Below are 24308 nucleotides of genomic sequence, written 5' to 3'. Positions count from 1 at the left end.
GTTTAACCCTACTAGAAAGAACTTAACCTCTGCTGATGGTCATTATTAATATGTTCTCTTGCCAGAATTTTTTAAAAATAGATTTTAAACCGCTGACATGATGGTTTGTTGAGGTTTCCAGATGAAAATTGTATTTTAGCATTCTAAGCCAGAGAAAATTATTATTCCAATTCTGGGCTAAAATAACTTTTTGTCATTAGTAGAGTCCTACTTAGTAGCATCAGAAAGTTTATCTACCTATTTTTCTCATTGTGGAAAACACTAGCTTAGTTCATAGCCAACACACCGTTTGAATAGAACTCTTAATTGTCACTGTAATTAAAACCAGGTTCAGGTAAAAGTTTTGATTGGTTTTGAAGACAGCTAAAAATATCCTTTATTTTTCCCCATCAGCTACAGAAATCTCCTCCAACATAGGTACTTGTACTGTTTTACCTGATTTGTTCTTTCTATCAGATGTATCATCCAGGGCTGACAATGCAGTAGAGATGCTTTTCTGAAGATCGTGGTTACCCCCCACAGAATCATCTTCATCAGAAGAAAATGAAGGCAACGCTTCTAAATTTTTCTTAAGTTCATCAACTTTTTTGGTTGGACTTTCTCCACTAACCTCAGCAGCTACAGGTGCTGCTGCTGCTGGCTGAGGTTTTGCAGAGGACTGTAGACAAGGGGCACGAACTATTTGGGTAACTGGTCGCCTAGTCCTGTTTGGCATTCGTACAGCTGGAGCTGAAAACTGCTGCCTAGGCCCAGACTTTAGAAAGTCTAAAAAAGATGCGATAAATCCTGTTTTGACTTCAGGCTGTTTTTCTTCGACTTCTTTAATTTTTTGCCTCATTCTTTCCTGATGCTGGTAAGTATCATAACAACTTTCAGAAACAGGAGAAGAGTAAGTCAAACATGACTCATTTCCTCTTGAATTTTGACGTTTACACTGTCCGCTTCTTTTTACCTGTTTCTGAAGTGCACTGTCATCTTCTGCAGCATTTCTGGTTTGGCTTTTTCCTTTGCTTTTTTTCTTCTGAAGGTTCCCTGGAGTTAAATCATGGCATTCTTCTTCAGTTCTACTAATGGTTCCATCTCCACTTTGGGGCACAGATAGTGGCTGCAATAGACCCTTTGACTGGTTACCTGCTCCCGTACCATCATCGCCACCCATACTAAAATCATTCTCTGAAGCAGCACTTTCTTCACTTAGGCTCCTACCGCTTGAAACAAATTCTGTGTCTCTTGCATTCAGTGTACCATCAGCAGAAGCCTCATTATCTTCTTCAGATTCATGACTGATGCTAGACTGTTTCTTAACTGGAACAGCCCCTTGTTCTTGCTCTTCTTGACCAGGGCCAAGGGCTGGAGAGGTCATTCTTGTTGGTATGTTTTGATCAGAGGTTTCAATGTGTTGTTGATCAAGGTTCACAGGTTTTGTCTGTATTGTTGACACGGGTGTAAGATTTATAGTAATTTGGCCTCCATTCAGAGAAATATTACTTATGCTGGCTGGCTTTCCAACTACAGTAGGTGATGCACTGAAACCAGAAGACAAATGTCTTACATCCATTGATCGGAACTGTGTTTTAGACTCCTCGCTGTTTTCAACAGACTGGATTTCCTCTTCGTTAGAAGCCGATTTGGCAAAGTCAGATGGTGTCACTCCACAGGCAGCTGCTGTTGCTGCTAAGATGTCATCTACGTTGGATAAAATATTCCTCTCATCACTGAGAAGTATAGATTCTGGGAAACATATTGAACTTAGAGAAACAAACTGATTTTTGGAGTCATGTTGATTTGTCTGAGTAAAATGATCTTTTGTTGTCAAATGCTGCTGTAGTGGTTTCGAGGGCTCGGAAACGTCCATTTTCATTACTTCTGAATTCTGAGCATGAAGCTGTTGCTGAGAATGACCCCCATTACTTTGAATTATATGACCATCCATCTGAAGGAACGGATGCGTCACCTGCTGAGGACTCTGTATTCTTTGCACTTGCGGTGATACCTTTGCTTGTCCTAAACCCGACTGCAGTATTGACTGATGAAGAATCTGCAAGTCACAGGCTGACTCCAGAAGTACCTGTGCACTGGGCAAACACAGCTGATGACCATGTCTTAAAGCATGAGGTTGAACCTGCGATGGTGTACTAATGACTTGGCCTTGCTGTTCTTGAGCTTTACTTTCATGTACCTTATGCATAAGAGAATGTTGCTGGTTTAGCTCTTTAGCACTCACAGTTACTTGTGTTGTTTGCATTAAATTAGCTGTCTTTTTCATATCATGGCTTAGGCTAGTGATATGGCCAATATGTTGTGAAAGCTGTTCCACAGAATTGACCATTCTTTCATCTTTTTTTGTTCCTTGAAGAGCAAGTCCAACAACTTGATCTTCAAGACGAGAGTTACTTCTGATTACACTTTGAGAGTATCTGTCATCTGCTTTTGAGACCCTATAAGATGCATCCTGAGCACCGATCTCCTCATCAGTTAGCCTTTGAGTGGAAGATTCCAGAGTAGCTTGCTGTTGCAATGCCTGCATATCCTGCATTGATAATTCCTCCTCTTGTTTTGATGAGGCATACAAATTAGAGTCAGACTTCCTTTTGACATATGACTTGGTTTCTGAGGAAGGCCTGTTGTTCTGCAGTGTCTGTGAATGAGCTGGGGATGCAAAAGGAGGAGACTGGACAGATTGCAAAAACTTTTGAGACTGTGGAGAGGAGGATTCTTGTGATTGAGAGTTCTGAGAAGAATGTAAGGAAATATAGCTCTGATTAGGACTCGAGGCTGGAAGAGTTTGTATCCGAGGAGAGGAATTAAAGGAAAGAGAAGGTGACGTTAATGTTAAAGACTGCCCTGAAGAATAGCTTTCTGAAGGACTAACAGCTGATAAAACTTGTGATTGAGATGAAAAACTAACTTGGGATTGGCTAACTGGAGATAAACCCTGAGAGTGACTGGAAGAGTAGCTCTGAGATTGGCTGACTGAAGAAAGTTCCCTTGTTTGCCCAGAGTAGTTCTCATTTGGAACCGAAGTCAGTACCTGTTCCTCTGAGGAGTAACTTAGAGTCTGACTATCAGAAGTAATAGTTTGCGATTGCCCAGAAAAAGTCAATGTTTTATACAGCGAGGGCAGCTTCTCAACCTTGCTGGATGAGAAATCCTGTGAGTGACTGACAGGTGGCACATTCTGAGCCTGGGATGAAACATAATTTTGGGACTGGCTGACCGACAGGAGGCTTGGGAGCTGTGCTGTAGAATAGATCTGTGCTTGGCCTGTAATGACAGAACTCTGGTTTTGTGCAGTTTTGGCATAGCTTTGTGTCTGCACAGTGGGAGCTACACTTTGAGGTTTGGGGGTCTTCGTTGACCTTGGAGGCTGCTTCGTGGAACAGTTTTTCACTTTTGCTGTGGAAGCAGATGGAAAACCAGGAGATGGAATTGCAGATGTGTACGACTGAGCAAGTTCCACTGTGACTTGAGAAGTCTTCTGCTGTGGTCCTCCATTGCTCACCTGAGTAACATCTCCAACTGGACTGCAGGATAACGCTGAGTGCCTAGACGTATCCTGAAAATTCACTCCACTTGTACTCGTTAAATAGCTGTGTAAGGAATGCTGTGAAACAGTCAGTTGAGCCTGAACAGACTGAGTACTTGAAGGCCGCTGATGGTGTTTAATAACACTACATTCTCGCTGAAGTGCTCTATCGATGGAAGCAGTGGAACCAGTAAAGACAGGTGTGCTATACGCCTGAGAAACCTGCTGAGCTCCTCCAAGAGTTGAAGGCAACAAACTAAATTGAGGTTGCAAAAGATGGGGTGCAGATTCTTGAGCAGAACGATATGTTGATGACTGAGGTGGTATACTGGTACTCAAAACAGAACTGCCTAGGCGCTCAAATGTCAAAGCAGTTGGAACAGTGCCTTGTGATGTTTTAATCTGTAATAAAGGATCATGGGTAGTTAAGAGACCATTTGACGTAGCACTGAAAGTAGTATCTTGAAGAGTAAGAGAAGGGGTAGTAGCAAAGCTTCTGCTGCTGAAAGTGTTGGGATGCTGATAGGCTGATAAAGCAGATGTTGGTGGAAATGTTCCAGAGGTTGGCAAAGCTCCAGTAACAAATAGTTCTGTGGCTGTTGAGGAATGCATACCTGGAGAAAACAAAAACAAAACAAGAATGGGAAAAGAGCATAAGGGAGCTTTACACGATACCACACTCTGCATTTCTATAACTGATTTAATTGTAAGATCTTAGAGCATTTACAAATATAACCTTCTTGAGGATCATCACCCTTTTCAACAAAAATATATAAAGGGAGGAACTTGTGGGTAATTTTCAAATTGGAAGTGCAAGTTATTTTTAAGAATTCCAAATTCTATACCTACAGCAATTTGCCAAGGGAAAACTTATATCCTTAAGATGCAAATTGTAGATAAAAAAAATGTACAAAATTAATTCTGCTTTGCAACTGAAGGCTCTTTATTAGTTTTTATTTCTGTTTAAAAAGAAATTCACAGGAGAGGACGAGCAATCAAAAGCCATGGACACCTTTAATATACAGTAAAAAGGAAAAATTACACCTTACCAATTGTAATACATACACAGTGAAAGGAACAATTCTATCTCCTGCATTTACGCCCACCAATACTTTTATAACTCAGTTTATGTGAAACATTTCAAAGCTTACAATGAAATAGCTAATGGCCTATACACTTTGCAATATATGTTTGTTAAAGGAGGGCTTTGACTTTCAATACAAAAAATAAATATTATTTGTATGCTTTCTAAAGTGACAGTCCAAAATACCCACAGACAGCAACTATCTGCACAGCGCAATAGCAACTATCCAACTGAAAGGCATAATGTTATTTATTTGTATGACATCCTGGCTTAAACAAGATTTCTCAACAGAATATACTACTTCAACTGAAATAAGAGTGTGAAAATCTCTTGCAAGCTTTGGGGCTTACAGCAGTGATCCATATCACACAGTGCTTTTCACCCTGTAGCTTACAGATACTAGTGAAGTTTGTATACTATTTCTGAAGTCTAAGAATGAAAGTGAAGGCGGCAAGTTTATTCTCAGAGAGGATTAAATTTCTTGTAAAGAAATCAATTTCCACTGGGAAATGTATAAGGGTATGCAAATTTGAAAAAATTAAGATTACTGGTATAATTTGACATTTTTCATTTCTTGGATACTTAAAACAGCTTTTAGCTTCAGATCATTTAAAAATAAATTAAAAAAACTCTCCGTAAATAAAGCTTGTTTGGAGACAAATACTGCATTAAAAAACTGATTTTCATTTTAGAATATATTAAGTCCTCTTAAACTGTTTGCAACTTAATCATACAATTGCTTTGGAAGTTTCAGATGAAGCTGCGAAAGAAAGTCTTTGTTTCTCCCTTTCAATTCAAGACAAATTGATATGAAGAGATGTGATACTGAAGGAATGCCAAGGTATTTTTCATTAGTCAACAATAAGGTCTTTCTGAGTAAGAAAGCACAAGCAGTGTTTTAATGCTCCCAGCCCATTCTAAAAAACTGCAACATCAGGTACAACTGAGCTCTCTTTTTCTGTTCCGCAGCACTAACACAAAGGTAGGGGCACCTGGAAGCATCAAAGAAGGGGAAGAATTTATATCTGTTTTAACTGAAGATGTTCATTTCCCATCTAACCTGTATTTTTCCATTCTCCTCCATGAACTAGAGCCCTTCCTGCTACACAGGTAATTTCTTAAACTAGTCAAGAGCCAGTCACAGAAGCACTATTATGGCAGAACTCCCGAGTTTCATATTTTACTTTTGTAGAGGATAAAACAAAAGGTATGGCAAAGGTAGCAAGTTGTGTGCACAGACACTCCCCACTACTAAGAAATCAGAACACTGGTAACACATCCCACATATCGAAGGAAGACTTGGTGTCCACTATAACACACACACACACACACACACTGTTCCTCTTTCCCCCCCCCCCCCCCCCCCAAAATCAGCAGTTGCAGCGTTTGGAGAAAAACCCAAACTAAAAACCCTTCTTAAAGAAAAGTCACCTTGAAGAGTGAAGAGCACGTGTTTTCCCTCATCAAAAAAGTTTGTAAAGACAAAACTCTCAAAAGACACTTGGGAGGATTGAGGGATACAGAAAAGCAGCAAAAGTATTAAAGGACAACAGAAAGCTCAGAGAACTGGTAATATTGAAAAATGGGCTTACTGATGAGTTCTTAGTAATGAGTACTGAGAAGTCTCTCAATCACTGGTATCAACATCATACCCGACCCAGAGCATGTCTCCCCATTCTTCAGAATTCACTGTTAGGCAGGCTGCAATGGAGAAAATGCTAGGACGAAGAGAAAAAAAGATTTCTTCCCAGCTGACAATCTGATGTGAGGATGGGTCATCACAACTCTAAACACCACTGATTTACATTAAGATTTTTTGACAGACCAACAGTGTGCATCTTCATCTGTGGTCCCACATATCTGCTTTTGTCCATGACGAACAAAATGCCACATTCTCTCTTTTCAACTTTCGGTAGCTCTTCGTAGAATGCAGCTGCACATTACACTTAAACAGACCAAGTGCAAACCATCTACAAAAGGATTATTTAACTCTTCCCTCTTTGTACCTTATGTCTTCTCCCTAAATCAAAACCAGCGATTATACAGCTGCACCGAGACACAGATCAGTGGAAAACCATCCCACCAAAGGAAAAAACCCACCCAAACCTTTTCTGTCAGATCAGTGAGTAGATCCGATTCATTGCACAGCTGCATTAACCATAACTTGAAGCTACCCACAGATGCAGTAGCAACACTTATCTTGGTGTGGCTGACTATAGCTAGCTCAAAATATGCAGTTTCCTGCTCTGCACAGAAGGCTGACAGATGGGGGAGGTTTATAGAAGGCAGTCAGTCTGCCAAAAAAGACAGCATGTTTGTTTATTTGTAAATTAGATCACTTATTTCTATGCAACATGCACCTCAGACCTTCTTTTTGAGAACACCTTGCTCATTACTTCTGTATACAAAGGAGCTAAAGTTATCCATGGACTTTTAGTAGTATCATAGAAGAACTATGACAGGGAACAGTGTTTGAGAATGAAAGATCTGCTAGGGTGTACAGGTAGTCTACCTGAATATGGTTATGGTGTTAGTGAGACTAATTTCAAACAAAGTTGGAGAATAAATCTGACTTGTTAGACAAAATAATACCCTAGACATGTAATTCCCTTCTAAACAGTTAGAACGTCTGCTCATGTAGTTGTTCTGCTAATATAACTGATTTCGAGATTTTTAAATACCAAAATGGAAAAGAGGTAGAAGACACATAGCCTTTTCAGTTAGCCAGGATATTTTTGCTCCAAATTCTCCCAAACAGTCAATATAATCATGATAAAATTTTATTTCAAAAGAGATTTTTCACCTGTCTGCCAGGAAGGAGCCCTGAACTGTGGTAAGAGGGTAGATCCTGAAGAGACTGCCTGAGCAGTACGAGACTCAATAGCAGAGAGAAAATTCATAACTGAAGAAGTTTCCTTAGTGTTACTTCCAGCACTGTGCATACTGGTATCAAATATTCCTGAAAGACCTAGATGAAGATGGAGGGAAATTAAACAAAACAGAGAAGTCAGAGGAACTTACAAGAAGCTCAATCAAATAACAAGGATAAACATTCATAATTCACTACAAATAAGCCATGAAACATTAGCAATATTATTACAGTACATTGATTTTTCAGTGTTTCACTGTTTTACAGTGTTGTGACTGTACACAGGAACTTGCGTATGCATTCTAAAATCTATTATCAAATGTATGTCAAATATGATGCTTAAAAACAGTATTGAGGTACACCAGTAAAACTCTCCCTTCATCTGAAGATTCATTGTTCCATCATTTTTTTTTTTTCTTTACATGAACTGTTTAAACATTCCGAATTATGGGTTCAGCTTCTTTGTATCAACCTTTTCCCCACTTTGGGCCACTTGTAGCAGTTTTGACTTCTCTGTAGGACTGGCACAAGAAAAGGGGTTTTGACCACATTCTGTTTCAACAAACAACTTTGTGTGTTTCCTGTGGCTCACACCTTTCAATGGCAGGGGCCTCAATGGGAAGCAGTGGAGAGATCGAGGTTTTTAGTAACTAAGAGTACATCAAGACTGCAGGGTCTGCAGCCTGAAACTTTCCCTGCAGTTCTGACCCTCCACCATCCTGATGGAGGCCTAGCCAAGAGATCGCAGATTCAGTCAGCACATAAGCTCAAGTATCTTTCCTCAAACACTGGGTTGCAAAGCGAACGTGCAGAGGTCATGCCCTCTTCATGTTACATCCCAATGCAGATGTAACACTACCTAACCTGCTGCTATATTTGAAGTAAATTTTAACTTTCCCCCAGCATTATGTCTTACTTTGCACATGTAAGTACTAGCAACAGCATGTTCTGACTTGTATTGGTTTTGCTATCTGCTTTAGTCTAAAAGAACTGGCATGATTTCTGCAGCTGGCTTCAAGGCATACTTTTGGCCCTTATGCAAAGGCCAAATCCTAAAAAGCTGTATTTTAAAGAATAAATGTAGCTTCTTTAAGAATCAATAAGCTACTGAGCATAACTCCCCTTACACTTCCCTTTCTACTTATGACATTTTGATATAAGCTAACATATGATTGTTAACTTTCTATTACAAACTCAGCTTTTCTAATACCGCTCGCCACAACCTGCAGGACAAATTCCCCCTGATTATAAAATGCATAAACTTGAATCTAAATTACATAATAGTTTGGGGTTGTTTTTTTTTTTTTCTTCTTTAGCTGTTTAAGCTGTAATTTCATGATATGGACAGTTACCAGTAGGATGGTGTGTAGTAGAGTATCCGGGAAGCTGATGAGAAGCTGTGTATGTCTGTCTGTGAAGATCTGTTTCTGAATGTGATGAATGTCCTCCTCCATAGCTTAAGCTAAGGAAGAAATTAAACATTATTAATAAAAATATACAATTATAGAAACAAAGTACAACCATGAAATCCCAACCACAAGCCAAAAACTTGCAGAAATAAAAGAGAACACAAGACCAATATCTGATAGATGTGGTTGTGCCAGGACATCACTAAAAATGTTAAGCAGGTAAAAAAAGTACTACAAAACCTAACAAGCCAAACCCTTACAAAAATCAAAATCAACCACAGAAAAGTTTACAAAGCACTAGGTCAGAAAGACAGAGGTCTTCCTAGTTCAACTGTAAGAAACACTGGATGGACAATTTTTGTAATGATTTACTGATGTAAAGTCTGCAAAGCAGACTGCTGCAAATACATGCCCACTTTAACATTTGAATTTTCAATTTCATTAAAACTTACAGGACCACATTTAATACAAAGGCTGAAATGAACGAGAAGCTGCAGGAGCAATAGGGTTTTTTAAATGTTATTAACTTTAGCAGAATTCTAACAACATTGACAGTGAAAGCACTAGCAAGTGGCAAATCTTGGTCTTCAGACCTCTTAGCATTACATATAAGTTAATGATCCACAGTTTTTATTTAACATTTTGAAATGAGACATCTAAATTAACATGATGTTTTAATCAGGCTTAATGGAAGCAAACTGAATGCAAGGCCCATGCAAGAGCAATAATGCAGAAAATAAAGAAATGCAATCTAAACATCAAGCAACATTAGGAACCTGCCAAAAGTGCTAATGATTTCCAACTTAAAAGTCAGAAAAAGGAGGGGGAAGCAAAACAAAATCCCAAAGCTTTCAAGCTTCCACAGATTCAGCTCTGTACAGCACCTGTCAAACTGAAAACATGAAAGCCAGCATAACCAAGTAACCATTTATCTTCTCATCTTGCCTTCTGGACATTAAGTTTATAGGTAGCTGCTACTTACTCCAGTGCACATGTGAGACTGCTTTAAGTCCAAAATTCAATTGTAAACAGATGCCAGAAAAAAAACCAAACGGTGAAACCCACAGCCCTCCGTACCGACTGCTGTAAGGGAGACTTCCCTTATCCTCTTTCATCCCCTGGGATGAGGGGGCAGTCACTCTGAATAAGGAAAAAAATGAATACTTGATGCCAGGAATAATGACATCATGGGAAATTTTTGTAGAAGTCATCAGATGATATAGAAATTGGCAACACTACCGAATTTACTTCATTTTCATTAAGATGACAAGAGGAGACAGTGGATCTGATGAGTGTGTAAGAGCATTGTGACCTCCATGCATTATGAGCTAGCAAGAGCCTGTCTGTAAGGGAAACAACATTTTAGACTTCCAGATTAATTTCTGTGCCTGAGATGCACTAACAGAGAACATATTTTCATATACAAGCAGTTTCAGCTGCTTATAGCAGACTAAGGCACAAGCCTAAAGAATGAACTAAAATGCTTCGGGGGAAGAGGAAAAAAAAAATAAAACAACAAACACTTCAGCTACTGCTTTACTCAATTGCACCTCTACCTAGCTCTTCAACACCTTACACAGCAATAATTACCATTTAGAGAATCGCCAAACCTCAACTAAAAGTCAGCACATCGATGTGCATAGAGGATAGATTACACAGTTCCAACACTAAGTATAAGCAGCTAATGTCTATTATATGCCGACTGAAATCTAATTATTTGCATCATTACTATGAACAACTGGCAGGCACAATTGCATGACACTAAGTTATATTTTGATTAACAGCATTTAAAAATTTTAGTATTTCCAGGCAGAAAACTTACAATACTGTTCTGCACATAAAACATCACACAAAAATTAAGACACGTGATGGGGTTTTGGGATTTTTTAAAAATCCACTACATGAGAAAATAAGTTTTTAAACTGAACCATGGTAGCATATGCATTGTTAGCAAGAATTACCTTCACCAACACAAATGCTGATCTTACGAAAACTTTCCATGTGCAATAGGTTTTATTTCGTTTTACTTTCAAGTCTTCTTAACCTATATATAACCTTAACCATTTACCTATATAAAAGCATGTGATGCTGACTTTTCTTTTATACAAGGTTAAAAGACAAACTATGAAGTCGTATTACATATATTGCAGAACACCTTTATTTTTCCCATTTCAGGTATTTTCAGGCTGAGAGGCATGTTTGGCATTGTAGTAGTGCTCTAAACAACTGGGCCTACATTTTGCAGCAAAAATCCTTCCAGATTAGGTGAGACTCACAAGAACCGGTACAGATTATATCAAGTAATATTGTGTCATTCCTCCTCTTACATTGCAACAGCAAAAGGTCACAAGCAAAAAGTGAATGAACTTTACTTTAAATTAACCACCTGAAAATTTGGGAAATTGAAAAATTAGTTTCCTGGGTTTGGTTTTGGTTTGTTGGGGTTTTTTTTGTGTTTATTATTTTTTTTTAATTTGAGATTTCTGCTTATTCTGGTTGTTTGGTGAAGACTGTGATTCATTCCCCCTCTTCACTCCCTTGCAATAAACAGCTTTTTTGCAGAGGAAACGTACAGTATATGCGAAGACTGCAAGACGGCCTAGCACACAAGCCTGTAGACATGAGGCAAAACCTGAATGGTAAAAGAAACTTAAGATAAAGACTTTGTAACACAGAGGACACTGGAATTAACACTGTGATACAAAATAATCTCTAGGCTTAGTACCTCAAAAACCTTGTTAATTACTAGAATCTCAAAATTCTAGTAATTACAAGCATCGTAAGAACACTCTTAAGCATATGTTGCCTTTTTTTTTTTTTAATACAACCTCCCAGGTCATAGTTAAGGCAACCGCAACCTCAAAAATGAATCTGTCTTTCAATAAAAACATTGTATTTATTAGAACAGTTAATTGTTTATTGTATAATTACTAGTTGCTGGAATGTAGATTCTTATCTCAAAAAAACTCTGCATATATGCCTTCAGTTTACATAAACTTATCCTAAACACAAGCACAGCAATCTGAAAGAAGATTACTGCCTTAGGGTTTCTTTTTATAAAATTTAGCTTTAAACAGATGAACGTATACAGCATGTAATTCACATATCAAAAATACATTAAGCATTGCAAATAACATTATGGCTACCTAGCCCTTTGTACTCTACTTTCAAAGTCTGCTGAAATTCCACAGGAGTTCTCACCTGTCCTGAAATGTCAGATTAGTTACTGAAGAGACACATTCACGTTACTTGGTACTTTGTTACTTGTTATCATTAGTTGCTATACAAGTTAGTTGCTCTAAAACCACTTCCCCTTATCACTGATGTATCACAGTGATTTCTCACTTCTACTGGCATAGTTAACTGCACTGTGGAGTGATTGCTGCTAGAAAGTAATACATATTTGACACACAAATGTGGAAAATAGTTTCCCCTGGAGTATTTTTCATTGAAAAGTTCCATTCAATTTGAATATAATATTTAAGTGTCCTTTTAGAGTTTTCCTATGAAGAGCCATCATTGTCATTGTCGTAACAATGCAACCAAAAAATCCTTACGACAATGACAGTGAAACAACTTATTAATCTGGGGGGTTTCACCTATATCAGTTGGGCTACTAGAAGATTATTAGATCTCCAGTAAAATCTGAGGAAGAAAAAGGTATAGTCATTGCACTTAATTGTTACTAAAATCCCTCTAACCTTGATTTACAACTCCTTCTTGTTAGTCCGGATTAAGTCTTTCCTGAATCAACTCTTCACATATGTGTTTCTATGGCTATTCTTATGATCTTATTTTCACAGCATTCTTCAATCTAATAGTTTCACATAAATTTACGTCTCCAACTGCAAAAGGTTACTGGGTTACGCTGCAAGCCACCCTCCTCACCTGCCAAGACAACTATCTGGTTTGCACTTTACACAGGCGATAGATGCATTTCTTAACTTCAAACTCAAATGGAAGGATCATGTTTACAAGGAAACAAAATGTAGTGGCACTAAGCACTGGACATACAAGTAATCCTTTGTTTTTACTTCTGATTTTCTTCAAAAAACCTTCCTCTCCTAGGCACCCATATAGAATGAAATCCAGAAACAAAAAAACTTTAAGGAAGTATCTTCGTTTACTCAATACACAAAGTATCATTAGGTGAAAATGGCCTTTTGCTATGTTTCTACTTTATTTTCTAGATCAATTTTCATTAGAGCTTAGCAATTTTTAAGGTCTTCTGGGTTTTTTTTTAAAGTTTAGTAACAGCTATTATTCGAGCTCTAGGGAAACTTACACAGCTTACATGAGAAACAGACCAGGACTCTCACAGAGCAAAGGAAACTTCTGGGTGCAATACCTTGCTCTTTTGTTCTTGGGCACTTGTAACTTCTGCCTCTGATATAAAGGAAAACTACTAAAAACCCACATTAAATCACAGAGCATTTTCAAAGTGTTCAAACAGTGCAGGCTGTGCTCAAAGTGAAGCTGGACACCTACAGGACAAGTGGTCGCACAGGGAACTCCTGACTGCAGGAGAACTGAGAAGCGCTCCCGCCATCCCCAGAGGGGAAACCTCCATGCCCCAGGTCCGGGCTCCTGCACAGGCTGGCAAGTTTGAGATCCAAAACAACCAAACCCAACAAAACAAAAGGCACAAACCACACAAGTGATCAGATTTGAGGCAAAACCAGAAAACATTCTGGTCTCACTTTTGGGCTGCCTGTTCTGCCTCGCTGAAAACAAGAGGAGCTTCCTGACTCCAGAGGGAAGATGACTAGGCGTACAGTCCACTTCTAGTCAATCACCAAAACCGAGATTAAAAAACTAATAGCCTCATGCTGACAAGGAAACACTTAAAAACTCACACTTTGCATTTTCTCTGACTTGAGATATGTGAAATAGGGCAAAGATTACTCAAATTCCCCTCTCTCCCCCAAAGCTCAGGCATTGGCAAAAGGGGTCTCTCTTCCATCGGCCCCTTAGCCACGCATCAGGAGTTCCACTCAGAGGCTAAAAGCAAAGCTGTCTAAGATCCAAACACCACCAAAATGACAAATGCATTTCTAAATATTAAAAATACCATCCTAAATATAAGATATAGAAACCAATACGCAGGTTACAACTCTTTTTGTCCACTATATTTCACTTTAAAGATGTAAAAGGCAGTTCCAGCTTGCATTACCTGCTGGTTCATATTTAGAATTATTTTAATATTAGAAACAACATTGAATATTTTGTTTAAATACTTAACTTTGTTAATCTGCTTTCATTCACAGCACACCATGAAGACAGAATGGAAGAGCATTACCTGGAAATATTACTTGAATTTGAATACAGATGATAGGGATGGTAAACAGCCTTTCAGCCAGCGTGGGCTTCAGCTGCCCATACTAACCACAATGGAATTAACCGCTGTTTGCTACAGTCTAACTAGAATGTAATTCATCATCTAGGGCTTATCTGCAGCTCAGAATAAAATTAAAATTTAAAGACAATGTTATAGGTACACATTTAATTAAGAAAAATGGTTTTGATCTTGTATTTTAAAAAGCAATGACTAGGAAGGCAGAATCACAGAGGATGGAGGGAGTTGCCTAGAAAGAAAGTTGCTACTTAAGTAAGTTCAGTACTATTTGTTAACACCAAATCACTCCTGTCCAATGGACAGGCCAACACATTTCTGGAAGTTTAAAAGCAAGCCTGTAAAGACAACAGAAAATGTTTCAGAAATTAATTCCAACGGGGGGAACAGACTCCCGCTCAGCCCACTCATTTCAGTGGAAAATATTTTTTTTCAGAAATGTATATAATACGTGATTTGTCACCTCTATTTCCACAGGTATACTGGAAAAGACGCTGCAAGAACTAAGTTGGTTCAAGGCTTGCAAACATTGGCAAATTCAGGAAAAATAGGAAACCAGCCTACTCCCCACGTCTAATTCCCCTGATCCTCTCGTTAGATGGCACAAGACAATCCTTCACGTCTGAAGATCCAACCAATATTTGCACAAAGAGGAAGAATATTTAGTAGTCTAGAACAGTTATGGTATCCACAAAAGAAAAAAATAAACTGCTACTTAAAAAATAAAGTCCACTACTGAGAAATCAGAAGAAAAGCATCTCTAAAATCAATATATCTTAAAAGGTACACAGAGCATTCCTTTAGGAACAGTATACATCTTTAGCATTTGCCTAGCCTGTTGTTGAATTACCACATAAGAAATACATAGAAGACAATATTTTAAAATATTAACTATCTAATAATATTACTCTTCAAGTTAGATAACTTTTAGAAAGATGGAAAACATAGAATCAGACTCCAGTGCTGTGGTATGTCAGTAAAACACAGAAGAGTAGTTTTTCATCAACAATCTCAACTGTCTGTTTGTTATGTCACGTTCTTCCCTTTCACTGTAACTACAGACTACATATTCAGTGTAGAATGTATCAAATCATAACATACCAAAGGCAACTAAACTTCACTCTTTCCTTAAAGATGTTATAACATTAAAAAGTTATAACATTAAAGTTATAACACTTCAATTCATATGCAGAGCCACCAACAGCCTGGCTGAGAGTGCCGTGACATGGACCAAAGACTGCCTCGAGGTACTCGTAAGAGGAAACACTCGTTACTTCCTTGCTTGCTAGGAGCTGAGATAAGAAGCTTCTAAGAAATACATCTTGAGGTAGAAAATTACATGCAGGGAACTGCCTGTGAATGAGCAAAGTTCATGCTGTTCCTGTGATTCTGCACCTGAACAGATGTTATATCTTAAGGGAAGAAAAAGATTTTATGGCAAAAAAAAAGTTCATCTCCCTTTTATTCCCATGTTAATGTGTCTGAACTCTTTATGCTTGATCCTTTTAAGAAGAAAAAAACCAAAACCGCTTCAGGAAAGCCAAAATAGTCTTACTGGTACTTCAATACCTGAGTGCAAGTGCTGGCTTGTCTGATCAAGTAACCTGTGGAGTTCTTAATAACAAAGACAATGTAATTCCATTTTCATAAGATCAGTTAAACTATGTCTTGAAACTATGGATGTGAAAACTAATACTCAGATTGAAATGAGCTATTTATAAACTTCAACTTGAGTTACTATAGAGGGACTGGACAAAGTACTTTGTATACAATCTAAACTATCTTTTTGATGAGGTTATTTATGATTGACATGCAGTACATTTAACTTTTTTTTTAAAGAAAACAACCAACCAACAACAGAATTGTCAAATACCACTACTACTTCTCTTGGCTTTGACAAAAAATTCTTGGTAACCTAACCAAAGCAATTTTCTAAAAGAAATTCTGCAGCTTACAAAAATCAGATGCACTACAAAAGGCAAAAAGGATGAAGGTACTTTAAATTAAAATTTCAAATTCTAAACACGAACTACTTTGAATTCTTTTAATGAGAAAGCCCAAAGCTCCCAGCCAGCTAGCAGGAACCCAGAGGCCGGGAAGCATCCCTGGGCTTTCAGGCTCCCCGCCACGCGCCCAGGAGCAAGGCTGCAGGACTTGGGTGACCGCCTGGCTGCAGCAGCCCCACACCACTGCTGTCCCTCTGGCCATTACCCCGTAAGGAGACTCAGGCTGGCGGCACCAAGGCAGGTTTCTGTTGGAAACTCCTCTGTGTCCCAGCAGGAAATTTTGAGGAATTCATTAAAATCCATCACACAAAACATTCCACAGGGAAAAATGGCAACCGTACCTAAATCTGAACATTGAAAAGAAAACTGACCATAAAGCACTGTATTAGTTAAGAAGCTCTTTACAGCTTACCCACTTCCCCCCCACCCTCTTCTACTGTAACAGGGCTACAACCTGCCTAAACCATTCTATAATAATGCCAATTTTGAGCTCCTGACACACTTCTCCAGATTTCAAGGCCTGGAAGCAACTTTCAGTGTTCCTGCTCTGAATATTGAAGCCTAACTTTTATGTCCTTAGTGACTCAGTATCACCACTCCCCACATCTAAACAGACACTCATGTGGCCCACATTCACCACCCAATTTATATTATAATGCAGCGTCAGAAATAATTTTAAGCCATTTTTTTTGCCAAGCCACATCTTGGAGGTTCGTACATCTTCCCTCACAGCTTCTACTCTATGGCTGCCTGCAGAAAAATGAGTACCCCATTATGGTCTGTGTAGCTTATACCATGGAAATAACTGCAGTCTTCTCACCTTTTGAGGCCCTGGATTATTTTGTCACCATGTTCATTTATCCTCTTCTCTTACCTATTCTCTATGAAAGAACTTTATCTTTACCCAGCACAGAGATAATAGCTGTGATTTTTTATATTAGTAATATTTCTCTCCTACAGAGCTTTACTCACAATTTGAAAAGATTTTTGTATCAGACAGTAATGGAAATCTAGCACTTTTTCTCCAATGTGTGATGCTATTCTGTTGTCAAAAGTGTACTTGGAGATATTCAAAACTCTTCTCAAGATCATCACAGTATTAATGGTTGAGCACACACATAATCCTCTATTACGGCTAGCCAAGATACACACAAGAAGATTTCATTACTTTTAATAATAAAATTTAATTTCAAAATATAAAAATCAGCAAGGCATTATCTCAAAACGTGGCTTAGCCACAGCCATGCCTTATTAAAAATACAATTCATTTTAGCTATTGAAATGCTTCTCAACTGTTATCCTCTCACAGTAATTACAGTGTAATATTTTGTGGCAAGCTTGAGTATTACCTTTGGGGTACTATAGGAATGCTGGATATCTCATTTCTCAATAAATCCTTTATTTTCTTATTATATGGAAAAGACGATGCTGAAGTTGAGACATTAATCACGGAACAGGTAAGAAGTGTAAATATGTATGTCTTACCCACTGACAGACCCATCCAGGGCATACCTCTTTTAATTACCAAATCGCCAAGCAGTTCACAGTTCCATAACTCATGAAGTATCTCCTCCTTTAATCTAAGGAAACTAAGGCACAAACGTTAAGTCACTCAGATTTACAGGCCTCACAACCAAGTTTCAAATAGTCAGTACTGAAGTAAGACTCAGTTTCTCAAGGTTTTGTGAAGTTAAAATTTTTAAGAGCTCAGTACACAACCACTATGAAGGTCAGTAGCTTCACAGCTCACAGCCACAGAATTGAGGCATCTACTCACGGACTGCATCTGAGACCACAAACTTACCTATCCTTGGTCATCTGTACAGCCTACAATTGGGGTCATTAAATAGCCTCTAAGCCTTTTAGCACACCTACATGTCTGGCTACAGTGTTTTCCCTGTCCCACCACATACTGCAAGGGCTAAGCAGCTCATATGAGCTCCTTTAGAGTCAGTAAAGTGGCATCCCTGTGACTAACACTACTTCCATCCATACTTAGGAGGTGTGTTCAGGAAAGATCTAACATACTAACAACACACAGTTCATTGTAAAATGCAGCAGCAAGAGTCCTTTGCGTTAAAGAAAACATCACAGGGTGTTACCACCTAGTTTTATAGGATAAATTAGCATAGTCCTTGCATGTAGCTCCCATACCTCTTCATCCTAAAACAGATTTAAATTTACATTTCTAAGCTTGCAAAGAGGACCCTGGCCTCCACGTGTGTCCAGTTACTATTTAGCTGAAAACACTATACAATCTCAGGTGCTTGTGAACTAGAAAACGTGGGCTGTTCAAAACTATAGAAAAATAGTTACAGCCACATGGCATTTATGTTGAGATGGGGAAAACTTACTATATAAAACAAATTACTTAAATATGCCCCACGTATTGATTTAAGATTTCCTGACATTCAGGCAGATGTCTAAATAAAAACAAGTATTAATAGAGATCAAAACAGTACATACACACACACACAAACTAGAAAATTCCTTTAATTTGTGAAAAGCCTGTATTCTTTTTTAAAGAGAACAACAAATATGAGTTTTTTGAAGGGGAAAAGAAAATCCCAGCGCTCTTCAGCGGCACTGGGCATTGGTAACCTCCAGGTCACCAGTTTCAGCAAAAACTGAAGGTAGGTAACAAATGGTTACTGTTCAGAGTCCTAAGGAGTTGGTTTTCCAGGATCACTCTTTGCCTAGCAAATGATCAAATGTTCACAATCAAAAGAAACCTATTAGAAACCCTTTTCTTGGCAGACTCAGTACAGAATAATGAAATGGGAGGGACGCAGGAATTGAAGGATTATTCACTGTCTAGCACTGGCATTTCTGACATGAAGAAGAGAGAAAGTAAACAGGATGTGGTGTGAAATACTAAATTGCCGTATTTCTGAAAGGGATTTCCTGGTCAGAAAAAAAGTGCAACACGGAACGTGCAGCACACACTGGTACATTCAGTATCGCCGCAGAACACCAGCTCAGTTGCACACACACCACGCAGGCGCAGTGGCCATTTGTCTGGCATATTCTAGATGTCCAAAAGCTTTCAGAACAAGTTGCCAGACATCTGGAAACACTAGACAAAGGGCTAGAGTCCTCAAACTTCTCGCACAACACTGCCAGGTGGAAAAGAAGGCTATCTCCAGAGAAATCTGGATGTATGACAGCTCCAAGTATAATTCATACAGGGTTATTAAGGAATACATGTTCCTTAGTATCCTCCTATGTAAATACTCTTACTCTAAGATAAGGATGCCTAAGGGTGCCCTCTTCCCGCTGAGTGTAATTGGTTACACTTATACAAGGCCCAAGCAAGCAACAGAAGTAGGCATGTAAAAGATGGAGAAGAAGAAAAACATTATGGGCAAATAAAAGCTTGTCTAAACATATGTAGGTTCTTGTTGAATTGTTTTGGAATAAGAAAGTTCAAGTATGCAGGAATCAGGAATAAAAGCTCCTTGCCCCTATTTATTGCAACCCATGGTCAGAGAGGTTCTGAGGATGCTCTGTGTCTATTCATCCCCAAAAGTGCTCACAGTAATAAAACAAGGAAGTAATGCAAGAAGAGGCAACAGAGAACAGCAGAAGTAAAACCAAAAACTATGAAATCTGCCCAGTGAGGTAAGTAAACCTAGTACTTTATAACCAAGAGCTCCGTCCCCTCTGAACACAATACTCCTCTGTGCCTAAAAGTTTTAAGGATTTTCTTTTCTCTGTCACTTGCATGGTACAGTAAGAAATGTCATGCTGGAAAGGCTGAACTCTGCATGCTGCTCAAAGTTATTTTTGTCACACTTAAGGCTACTATGAGAGGTTGGAAGTGAGACAATTAATGTGCTGCCTTTTAACTGGTTTTTATTTAGGTTGGTGCTTTTTTGTTTGTTTTATGATGTATGGAATAGGCAGTCATCATACAAAACAACTTTTTGACATGCACATTTGTGAATGCTTTCACAAAATACAAGTAAAAAAAAATCCAAGGAAAATGAACCCACTGTGAGAGCTCTAGTATTGTTTAGAATTAATATAATCCAGTCATAGGTGCTTTTTTCCTGACAGAAACAAGGATTTTTCTAAAAACAACCTCCTTCTTATGGCAGCATCGTGCCAGAATCAACAGCATCTCCAAGAAAAAATAAAAGGTGGGCAAAAGTACAGAAGAAACAAAGGGAAAAGGTTGTTCTCTGGCAGTAATAAATGCCTACAATCAAATTTAGCAGGATGAATGGTAAAAAACACATATGGGACTGAAAGACCTTTTGCATCGATGGAAGATTAGAAAAACCTCCTCTTTCAGAACGTATTCAGTAATCTGTGTGCAAGTTGGCCCCATGGGAAAGGGCTTATATCTGAAACACCATTCCAGGTGATCTCAAGAGAGGTCAAGCACTCAGCTAACATGACATTAAGTGCTGCTGGTAGGGAAGCAGGTAGTACAATTTGGGTGGGATGCTCATTGAAGACAGTGACATGCCAAGGCTGAGCCCATCTAAAAGCTGCCCAGGACCACAGGCCAGAATCCCCGCCGAGGCCACACGGCTCACTCCTTACACCTCTCTGCTCCCTGCTCATCCCCTGGTGCCACCCTCTGGATTCCTGTCGGACAACACGGGTACACCAGCACAGCTCTCCAACTCAACTGAAAGCTATTCACCTTCTCAGTCAAGATAGTTTTCTCAAGAATTAACAAATCAGACCAGCTCCCTGTGCAGTTGCACAAACACCAGAGCCAATGCAAGGGAGGAAGGGAGCCCCTTTCAGCAGCAGCGAGCCTGAGCAGCGAGTTCAGCCATCTCACGTAACTGCACCCTCAGACTAAGTTTCAACTCACTCCTTCTGCACACTGTTCTATTTCACCATTTCTCACGGCAGCAAAGTGACATAAAATGCTTAAAATGTTTCATGTAAAGTTATTGTTAAACCTTAAGACTGCTACGTAGGATGTAATTCCAAACAAGCTTATGTGGCTCAGTTTGAAACTTCAGCAAAGATTTCACAAGATGACCATACCTCTGCATCTGTGAAAAGCTATGGGGCACGCAGCAAGAAAGTGCCTCTCTGTTCAGTCAGTCTTTGACCTTGTCACAGCTGTTATTTCAGCTGGTACCAAATGCAGGTTAAAACAAAAAAAGTTAAAAAAAAAAGAAAAAAAGAAAAGAAAAAGGAAAAGACGACCAAACAAAAGGTAGGAAGTCCCTGTAAGGTACCTATGCTACACCATGGACTACCCGGGTTTTATTTTGTATGTATGTTTTAGATACAAACTATGACAGAAAGTTTGGTAAGATTTTAAAGTGGCCTACATTTTTATATGTTTATAAAGTTTATTTAATCCTTCTGTGCCTTTTCTTTTAATAGCAAATGTTCTAAATATATTCACAGTTTATGGGCTTTACCTTTCAACATTCGAAATACTATGCCATAGGGAACTTTTTGTAGGAAATGTGTTTAACAATAAACATTGGTTTTACCTCTCAGAACAATTTAATCTGATGAAAGAAAATGTTCTATGCTTTTCTAAAGCACACTATCTGCAATTTTAAAGTTTTTATAGGTATGCAGAAATCCATTAGAATTTTAAATTGAGCCTTAACTAAATCACAATTATCATACAGTTGTTAGAATAAGCATTGGCTTGACAGCTATGCAAAAATACAAGTTAAAAAGTCATCATAATCATTTATCATGAAAGTTTAAGTCTCCCACTTATGTAATTTTGCATATGAACTCTCACTGTAACTAACTCATTATCTTAGATTAGCTGCTATAAATATAGGCTGCACTAACCAAATGTCAGCGTTATCTATTGTAAAGAACCATCTTGAACTAAATTATATAAACCCCCGTGTATTTGGGTAGGGCAGAGACAGACAGACTACCAGGCATAAAGAAACATCAGAGACCACAGCAGTTGCCATAAAATTTAAAACAACAACAAAGTAATTGTGCCTGACATTCAATGACATATAGCAGAAGACTTGAGTCTTAGAGCTGTGGTAAAAGCTAAACAAGAACAGTGAGATCCCTCGACCACTAAAAATCCTTCTCTGAACAAAACCCTAGAAGTGCCCCCAAGTCAAACTCAACCAGAAACCTCATCCGTTATCACCCACCTCCATTTCTCTTTCCAGGCAATTACAACAGTCTCTCAAACAATCACACGTTCACCTGTTTTCCGAAGACCGTTTTTCTCAAGCAAGTAACGAGTAAGCATGACATATGTTACCTGCTATTCAATATGGGACTAGCTTTAGACTGTGCCACAAAGAGAGAGTTTCAGCACAGAAGGAAGGTTTTCTAACAGCTACAGGAAAAGGTCAAAAGTGGCAGTGTGCCCACACAACCACCAGAAATTCCTTCAAGATGCTGAGAGCCTATGTAAGAGGTGTGTGGGGAGGGGGAACGCAGAAGACAGGAGCACACCTTTCAGCCCCCTGCTACAGGGCTGCCATGGCTGCACTGCCCAAATACACTCTCCAGTGGGAGTGATCTCTGCTAACGTGGTGATTCAAGTGATTTCCATCATCTCCCGTCTCCGTTTCACTATCTTCTCCTATTCCATGGGAAAAGTTATGTCACAGCAGGCCTGGTAGCAATGTCCTCATAATACTTCACCACACATTTCCTTTCAGTTGATAAGAATAATGCCACTGCACAGACAAAACAGTGCCTGCAAGAAATAAGGAGCAGGATAAAAACCAGATGGCTGAAGTTAAGCGCAGGAAGACAGGAGCAACGCTTGTAGGGAGGAGAAATCATTTTGACGAGCTGAGACTGTGAACATGGCTTTCCACACAAAGGGAACATAGCCTGCCACGACACAGCCTGCATGACACATATGCATAAATATGAAATGAAATTTGGATGAAATATTGTTATCTATATCACCTAAAGGCTGAATTCTTTTCAAGCAAGTACCAGATGAACATGACACACATTTTTTCAATTTAACATCAGGCTAATGCAGCTTCAGCTGTTTAGAAGACTACCTGTCAAGCACAATCAAAAACACCATTCTGAAAAACGTGAAGTGATCTGTAACACAAGTCGAGAACACTGACAGCATATTCCCTTACAGCAAATCTATACCTTCATGATTTGCTTCTGGGCTGGTACAAGCCTTGGCAGTGATAGTTGTGACTCTCACAGCCCAATCCCCCCGCAACTGGCTCCATCCATAACTGACAAATGTTATCAGTGATAGGGGAACCACAAACACCTATGCGAGCCCAGACTGTATTTAAGATTGGAGTCCAACATGGTTCACATCTGTAAATCTTGCTGAAGACAGGGGATTTTAATTCGTACTGAAATGACACAAAATCTGATTCACAGTATTTTCCCTGCCTTTGCTACAGTTAAACAAACAAAAGTTAAAACACTTCAGTCAACGCATTTAAAATGCATCATTCATCACCATCTACACAACCTCCAGATGAAACTTTTAAGAACTGAAAGCAAGGTCTTCTTGACATTGCTTCCTAAAGCATAGCATAAATACTGCCATATCATGAACGGATTCAGTAATACTAATTTGATTTTTTTGATTAACAATTTGATTGGTAAAGGTAGCAGGCATTGCTTCAATGAGCTTCTGCACAATACTTATCTCAGGACTATTCTCCATGCCATTTCAATTAAGGAATTCCCAAAATATAAACTTAATCTTGCATTAATACAGCAGCTATTAAAAAGATTAAAGTTACATTTCAAAACCAGGGTGGTGTTTTTTTAACATAGAAAATAATCATCAAACAGTTGTGTTTCTTCTAAGATCCCAGAGGAATCCACTTTTGCTCCTGCACTACATATTCTTCAGTGACCTGGAAAATCCAAACCTTCCTCATGAAATAGATGGCATGATCCTCAATAGATGATGAGAATCGGGGAAAGCAATATAGAAAAGACATGTCACTGACTCCCGCAGAAACGAACACATCAACATGACCAAGAGCAGTTCAACAATTAGGAAGAAAGATTAGAAAGAATGGTAGGAGACCCTACTGTGCCATGCAGGCAACTCTGCAGACAACCTGGCTAAACATAGCTTCATGGGGCAAG

General features: G+C 38.8%; 1 protein-coding gene across 3 annotated transcripts in view; it reads right to left on the bottom strand.

Annotated features, from left to right (window-relative positions):
- QSER1 (glutamine and serine rich 1) overlaps window positions 1-24308 on the bottom strand; it is a 46358-nt gene that overhangs the window by 19879 nt on the left and 2171 nt on the right. The window contains exons 2-4 of one of the 3 annotated variants that reach the window (XM_080405838.1): window positions 8832-8941; window positions 7414-7578; window positions 436-4140 (exon numbers count right to left, since the gene is read on the bottom strand). In XM_080405838.1, the coding sequence (XP_080261964.1) occupies window positions 436-4140; window positions 7414-7578; window positions 8832-8941 (3980 nt within the window). Of the gene's footprint in view, window positions 1-435; window positions 4141-6202; window positions 6312-7413; window positions 7579-8831; window positions 8942-24308 lie in introns of those variants that run through there. The other 2 variants (XM_080405839.1, XM_080405840.1) reach the window with 2 other exon arrangements.

The sequence above is a fragment of the Falco punctatus genome (assembly GCF_963210335.1).
Source record: "Falco punctatus genome assembly, chromosome: 10".
Lineage (NCBI taxonomy): Eukaryota > Metazoa > Chordata > Aves > Falconiformes > Falconidae > Falco > Falco punctatus.
The sequence above is the reverse complement of the archived record's forward strand: the minus strand, read 5'-3'. Positions and strand labels throughout refer to the sequence as shown.